The sequence below is a fragment of the Cebus imitator genome, unplaced genomic scaffold, assembly GCF_001604975.1.
Source record: "Cebus imitator isolate Cc_AM_T3 unplaced genomic scaffold, Cebus_imitator-1.0 Scaffold93, whole genome shotgun sequence".
NCBI lineage: Eukaryota > Metazoa > Chordata > Mammalia > Primates > Cebidae > Cebus > Cebus imitator.
This window is the reverse complement of record NW_016107408.1, coordinates 5,242,256-5,249,863: the sequence shown is the minus strand read 5'-3', so window position 1 is coordinate 5,249,863 and position 7,608 is coordinate 5,242,256. Positions and strand designations below refer to the sequence as shown.

The following is a 7,608-nucleotide window of genomic DNA, read 5'->3' as shown; positions in this document are numbered from 1 at the left end:
CCGCCTCCTGGGTTCAGGCAATTCTCCTGCCTCAGCCTCCTGAGCAGCTGGGATTACAGGCACGTGCCACCATGCCCAGCTGATTTTTTTTTGTATTTTTAGTAGAGACGGGGTTTCACAATGTTGACCTGGATGGTCTCGATCTCTTGACCACGTGATCCACCTGCCTCGGCCTCCCAAAGTGCTGGGATTACAGGCGTGAGCCACCAGGCCCGGCCGAAACCCCGTCTTTAAAAAAATAATAATAATAAATAAAAATAAGCAAATAAATAAAGATAAACAAAATAAAATGTCTGCAGTGCTCCGAATGAACACGGGCTCATGCAAGTGTATGCGTACATAGGAGCTGTCTGGCCAGGAATCCCATGCCGATGGAGATGCTGAGATGCCTGCTAGGGGGTGGTGAGCCCAGAGTCGGCTAGGGAGTAGGTTCCCCACCAGATGCCCGGTTCCTAGCCCCTGGCCCATGCCATGCTCTGCCTGTGTGAGAAGACACCCTCTGGGATCCCCCCACTCCCTGCCCCAACCCTGAAGGCCAGAGGCCATGAGGCAGCTTCAGAGCTCACCCAGGTGGTGCTCTCTCCCAGCTTGACCTCCCTCCTGGTTTGAGGGCAGGACCTGGCAGGCTGCTGGTGGCAAGTGGAGGGAGTGGCCGGGAGGTAGCCGGGGAGATGGGCAGCTGCGGCCAGCAAACACACACGCCTGCAGAGAGCTGTGGGCCATCAGCTCGGGCTCCTGTCCACTGGGCTCCTCCAAGGCCAGGGTCTGTGCAGTGTCCCTGGAGAGCTCCCAGGAGACGAGAGCAGGTCCCTGGGTCCAGGGCTACTGCAGAGAACCCTCCCTCTGCCCCGCTCCCAACGCTAGGGTCAGGGGGAGGCAGTCAGGCTCCTGGAAAAGCCAGCCAGGAACAGGACCCTCTGAGGCCTGTGGTGACAGAGCCAGGAGAAGAGGCAGGCAGGGGCTGCCTTCCTCCATCACCCCAACTCTGCAACCTCCTCCCCACAGGGAGTCCCGGGAGAGATGAGGCTTTTGCCTTGTACCCCTCTTGTTCCTGGTATTTTCCTTGCATCCCCTTTCCTGTCCTGAAGCCACTCCCTGCCCCAGCGAGGGTCTCCAAAATATTAACCATTCATAGCTGCCTACATTTCCCAGCTGCCAGCACCTCCAGGGAAGACAGTGGTCTTCCCTGCTATTCTATGTGGAGCTGGGCGGGATGACGGGCATTACCCTCGGATTGCAGAGGAAGCAACTGAGCTTCAGAGAGACCGCCCAGCTGGAAAGCAGGAGAGTCTTGGTCGGCTGGCCCCAGTGCTCCTCCCAGCCTGGCACTGAGCACCCCAGCACACCTACGTCTATGTCTGGATTGATCCCAAGCAAAGGACACAAGGCTCTGCCTGTCTTTGCTTCCCAGGCACCTCCCCCAACTCTCCGCAATCTCTCCTGAGCTCCAGCCCAGTCCAGCTGGATTCCAGCCAGGGGCCCCACTGAAATCAGGTGAAATCTTAGGAATTCACCCAGGAGGCAAAGCCTGTGGCCTCAGAGAGAGGAAAGCAGGAGGTCAGGGAGGCTGTGGCTTCCTCCCCACCCCTAGGCCTTTCTCATTGGCGCCTCCCCAGGCCACTCACCTGCCATGTGGACTACAGCCGTGAGGATGGAGGGGAACCAAGAGGTCTCGCTGTTGCTGGCCTGGAACTCCCATTGCAGTTCAGTGAAGAAGATACCAATACACGTGGGGAAGCCCAGGGTGAGGCCCTGGCTCACCACGGTGGCCAGCAGCACCACCCAGGCCCAGCTGCCATCTGCACGCTCCAGGGCCTGGGGCATCCTCTGCTGCTGATGCTGCCACAGCCTCACTGCCACTGTGACCACTGCCTGGGGAGGGGATAGAATGGAGCCTGATGCAGGCTGCCCGTCTCTCCTGGCCCACCTGCCACCTTCTCCGGGCAGCTGAGGCTGTCCCTTCCTTATGCCCCAGTACCAGGTGTCACAGAGGGGCACCGCCCCTGGGAGGTGGCCAGAGGCCCACGCGTTGGCCTTGGCATCTCCTTTCACCCACTTCCCAGAGCCAGCCTGGCAGGAGGTGGCAGGAAGGACAGGAGAGACAGGATGGGGCAGGGCAGGTGGCACCAGGCAACGGGGTGCAATTGCTTCTAATTGTCACATCACTTAGAAGTCAGCAGGGGACCTCCTGGCCCACTCAGTCACTGCTTGTAGAATGCAGCAGACCTCTGGGGTAAGTGTGGTCCCAACATCCCCAAATGCACACACGGATACATTTCAGACACTCATGCCCAGGCTTCCTGCATACGAACACAGGCTTTTGCAATGCCTCAGAAGCAGCGAAGTTACTATTGGTGCCGTTGTGAAGGCCCGAGTGAGCAGGCCGGTGCTGGGTGCAGCCACAGAGTGTACACAAAAGAGTTTAACAAACACCCAACCAGCAGCTTTGGAGAAGGCTTGGGTCTCACCCACCCCCACACCCCCAAACCTTTCCCACTGGCCCCTTTGCAATCACCCTGCAACACAGAGCTCAAGGCTAAGACTCAAGTTCAGCGATCACACTGAGCAATGATCAACTGCCTGCAAGGGCTTCTCTGTGTACCCCCGCCACACACACACACACACACACACACACATACACACACACACAGTCACACACGGACATAGTCACAGCATACACTCAGGCAAGCACAGAGACATACAGACACATGCACACACACAGACACACACAGTCACACACACACAGATATCCACTGACCCACACAAAGACCACACAGGAACACAAATTCATATAAAGACACACTTACATAGACACAAAAAAAGTCCAGAGACACGAAGAGACAGGGACAGACCTGTATTACACAGACACGTAGACACTTACGCAAACAGAGATATACACCGTCACACACGATGCAAGCAGATGAACTCACACACAGAGGCATACAAGCAGGTACACATGGTAGACGCACACAATTACACATAGAGAAACACAGAGACCCATGCACATGTACAGACAGACATACCCAGAGTCACACACGCTAGACAAAGACACACACAGTCACACACTATGCAAACATGCACATGTGCGAACACACACACACACACACACACACACACACGTCTCACATCTTTGGCTCAGCAAGGTACAGCCGGTCCCATCTTCGCTGAATACCAGCCAGGCCACTCTCATCACAGAAGCTGCCATCACCTGGCCTCCAAGGCCCAAGGTCCCCTCCCAAGTTTGGACCCCTTTTTCAACCCCCTCGAGTCCTGCCTCCTGTGCCCTGCCCACCCCCCAGACCTCACTGCTTGGGGGCTCTAGGCTGCAGCAGACGCTACCTGGAGCAGTCTCCACCTCAGTGAAGCCCACACATCCCAGAGCTGCTGTTCCACAGCCTCCCTCTCTTTCACTCCAGGTCCTGGGAAGATCCGGAGAAACTCGGAAAACTACCAGAAATATGAAACCCCCTCTTCCTGCCAAGCCCAGCACCCCACCACTTCCCCCACAACCAGGAGTTTTAAAGCCGCACCTAAGCCGGCTCCATCCTGAACTGCCTCCTTTTCAGTCTCCAATCCTCCGCCCTCCCAGAGGAGCGTGGGAGCCCTGCCAAGGTGAGTGTCCCCTTCATCACAGCCTGGGGTGAGAGGGTGCGTGACCTTTGTGCAGGGTGCAGCACTGCCTGCTGTCCTGCCCTCTGCATGGGACGTCTGGCTAGAGATCCTCCCAGCCTGGCCCTCCTCCTGGCCTAGCTTCAGGTTGGGAAACATAGCAGATGGGGCTTCTCCAGCAAACTAGCCCTCGCCTCTCCCAGAATTTCTGTTCCTTCAGCCAACGGAAAGGCCACGGGCGCCACCTGATCTTATGTCTTGCCCCAATGTCAAGTTTCCAGCCCTGCTCCCTAGCTTGCCCCTCCACCCCAGCTCTTCCGCTCTCCCAGTTGACACTTTCACCTCTTCCTCCCGGAAAGGCCACAGCCTTCCTGGCTTTCTCCTGCCTTTCCCTGTTCCCTGACACCCAGCCCTGGCATGCCCAGGCCCCGAGACCCTGGCGGCATTTGGGAGGCCTGGAGGCTGGACCCCAGCCCCGCTCCCTCTCCCCGATGTCCAGCTCTGGTCCGTGTCCTGGTCTTGCTCCACCATGTCCTGCCCTGGTGGGAAGTCTATGGAGAAGTCTCTTTCTCTGAGAAGAGCTTTTCTCAGCATCCATTTTTTGGGGCACTGTTTTTGGGGACTTTGCCCAGGCTTCTGTGACCTTCACTCTGAATTCCACCTTCCCTCCAGAACCATTCAGTGGGGCTGGCTGTTCCTGAACAAGTCCTCTCTCCAGGCCCCAGGCCAATCCGAGCCCAGGAACCCCCCAAGCACCTCTGCACACTAGAAGCCCTGCCACTAGGCCAGGCACGGTGGCTCACGCCTGTAATGCCAGCACTCTGGGAAGCTGAGGCGCGTGGATCATGAGGTCATGAGTTTGAGACCAGCCTGGTCAACATAGTGAAATGCCATCTCTACTAAAAATACAAAAATTAGCCTGGCGTGGTGGCACACACCTGTAGGCCCAGCTACTTGGGAGGCTAAGGCAGGAGAATCGCTTGAACCTGGGAGGCAGGCTGTGGTGAGCTGAGATGGTGTCACTCCAGCCTGGGCAACAGAGAGAGACTCTGTCTCCAAAAAAAAAAAAAAAAAAAAGCCCTTAGGCCAAGGTCTGAGGACCCCCCTCCCCCACCTCCCTCTGGGATCCCCCTTGCAGACTTGGCCTTCCTGGTCTCCTTTCCCACTCCCAGCAAGTCCCAGCTCAGATACACGGTGTAGATGCCCAAACGGCTCTCCAGCCTTCCCTCCCAGCAAGCGGTTTCTCCTGCTGACCTTGGCTGCTGTGGCTCCGGAATTCTTAGCCAGAGAGAAGCCGATTCGTCCTTCAAAATTCAGCCCTTAGGCCGGTCTGGTAGTGAGTTATTTCAGTTGATTGTTCACAGGCAGGTGCTGATCAAACTCCTTGTTCTATGTTTTCCCTGCTTCCCACTACCACTCCTGAGTAGTCTTAAAAGAAGATTCAGCCCTAGCAGCATCCCTGGGAGGCTACCCTGACGTCTACCCCAGGCTGGGCTACGCCTCCTTCCTGTTTTCTTTCTTTCTTTTTTTTTTGAGATGGTATCTCGCTCTGTCTTCCAGGCTGGAGTGCAGTGGTGCAATCTCAGCTCACTGCAATCTCTGCCTCCCAGGTTCATGCGATTCTCCTGCCTCAGCCTCCGGAGTAGCTGGGATTACAGGTGCAGGTGCCTGTATAAAGGCAGGTGCCACTATGCCAGGCTAACTTTTGTATTTTTAGTAGAGACGGGGTTTTGCCATGTCCACCAGGCTGGTCTTGAACTCCTGACTCAAGTGATCTGCCTGCCTTGGCCTTTCAAAGTGCTGGGATTACAGGCGTGAGCCACTGTGCCCGACCTGTTTTCCCACTTTAATAGCGGTCTCCACACCGCACTGGAGTGGATCATCCCCTTGTTTATTGTCGTCCCCACCCCCCCCACCCCCCTCCACACTATGAGCAGAACCTGTTCATGAACCCCCACCCACCCTCTGGCTGAGCACAAAAGAGGACAGGAATGTGACCCACCTGTGTTCCCCAGGGGGCGGGCAGGCCCAGGACCAAGGGCAATGCAGCTTCCAGGCAGGCAGGTCCATTCCAGACTCAAGCAGGGCAGAGAGGCGATGGGGTCGGGGCTCTGACTTGGCCTCTGCCCCAGCTGGGAAGTGGTCTTTTCTTTGTACTGGGAATCATGAGTCATGGTCACTGCCTGGTGTGTGCTTTGGGCAAGGAGGGACACAGTGCAAGATGCTTCACTCTCACTTCCAGGACTAGGGGTGAGGCTGGGCCCCAGGGGCTGCCAAGCTCAGCTCTCAGAGACCCTTAGGCCCAATGAGACCAGCTTTATAGCCAAGTGCCATCAAGCTGGGTGTGTGAGCAGGGTGAAATTTAAATCATATTTCTGGTCCTTCTCCCATCTCACAGAAGCCCAGCCTATGTTTTCAGGGCGCCTCATCTGATAGGCCCTGGGAATCCTTTCTCTGTTTCTGGAGCTCGAAGGCCTAGTCACAGGGGAGGGCTGATGCTCTCAGGCAGGGGTCTGGGGCTAGGGGCCTGGTGTCCAGAGCCGAGGGGACTTCCTTTTCGTCTTCCCTCCTCTCCTCCCATGGTGAAAGAGCCTACGGCTGGAAATGAGGCAGGCCCTGGGGACCCCGCCCTCCCCAGATCCCACATCAGGCAGGCTCCTCAGCTGGAGCCCAGGACCCAGGCAGGCAGCAGAAGGGCTCCTGCCCAGCAGAGAGCACCAAGGGCAGGCTTGACCTTGGGAATGAGGAACCCTCAACCCTGTGGCTGGCTGGGGGAGGAGGGAGGCGGCCCCAGAGGTGGACTAGCTGGGGCAAGTCACTCTCTCCCTTTCCCTTGTCCCCCCACATTCCCTGAGGAACCAGGAAGGGTTTGGGACAGGCAACGGAGACCTCATGCCATACTCTCGCCCTGCCCATCCCCGCAGTCCTGCCTCGAAATCTGGTTTCCACTGGGGTGTTCCACCCACCCTGGGGCAGAGCCCCTCCGAGTGGGGCTGCTGGGATCCCCAGCTGCGCCTGCCTTGAAATGCCGAGCCAGGAGTCCGAGCGCCCTCGGGCGTGGAGGTCATCACCCAGGCCCCGGGGCACACCAGGACTGGGACAGGAAGACTTTTCTAGATCCTCACTGAGCCTGCCCAGACAGGAAGGGTCCAGGGGCCCCGGCAGGGGGTCTGCGACGGCGCTAGAGGGCACCGGGCGAGGAGGGAACCCCTCCGAGGCAGTGGGACCCGGGGAGCCCGCTCACCCTCTCGCAAGGGCCCAGAGGAGACGCAGCTCCGCTCCCCCAGGCGCCGCGTCCTGCGGCCCGGGCCGGTCGCGACGAGGATGTTGGGACTGGGCCGAGCGCCGTGGCCCGAGAGGGCGGGCCCAGGGCGGCGCGGGCGGGACCCACCTTCCAGCCTCCCCGGGATTCCGTCGGGTGGGGAAGGGGCCAGGCCTCCGGAGGGGCGGCGGGCGTGGCCGGGGACCGTCCAGCACCCGGGCCCGGCTCCTGCCGCAGGCGCCGTGGGACATTCGCGTGTCTGAAATTTGCACAGCCCGGATGCCCTCTTTCGGGGTTCTGGTTTCCCCGCTCAGGGTCTACGGCCCCGGGCTTGGGGCGGAGATAACTTGCCATAAAGAGACCACACCTCCCGGGAAATGGGGTGGGGAAGGAGCAGAGGCCGAGGCTGAGGATCCCTTCTTTTCGCGCTTTCCCAGCCCAGGAACCCTTCCAATGAAAGTCTCGAGCTTTGAGGGCTGCGCCTGCCAGTGGGGGTCCAGGCAGTCCGATGTAGGGGAGCAGGCCGACCCCTCAGCCCTGGGAGCCGGTGAGAGAACACCCAGCACCTGTGCATGAGGTCGTCACAACTACAGGCCCTTTTCAGGTTTCTCACCCTTCCCCTACCCGGGCAGCCCTTGCGCATTAGTTAAAATGTACAGAGTTGGCCAGGTGCTGTGGACACGTCGGTAATCCCAGCACTTTGGGAGGCCGAGGCGGCAGATCATGAGGTCAAGAGA

General features: G+C 58.6%; 1 protein-coding gene across 7 annotated transcripts in view; it reads right to left on the bottom strand.

Annotated features, from left to right (window-relative positions):
• Positions 1 to 7,203, bottom strand: part of SLC16A5 (solute carrier family 16 member 5) — a 28,418-nt gene extending 21,215 nt beyond the window's left edge. For 2 of the 7 annotated variants that reach the window (XR_005201430.1, XM_017535705.2), the window contains exons 1-2: positions 7,001 to 7,203; positions 1,626 to 1,872 (exon numbers count right to left, since the gene is read on the bottom strand). Coding sequence is in view for 6 of the 7 variants with exons in the window: in XM_017535705.2 (XP_017391194.2) it covers positions 1,626 to 1,824 (199 nt within the window). In the remaining variant the exon portion in view is untranslated. The other 5 variants (XM_037741031.1, XM_037741033.1, XM_037741032.1 and 2 more) reach the window with 5 other exon arrangements.
• Positions 7,204 to 7,608: the final 405 nt, after the last annotated feature.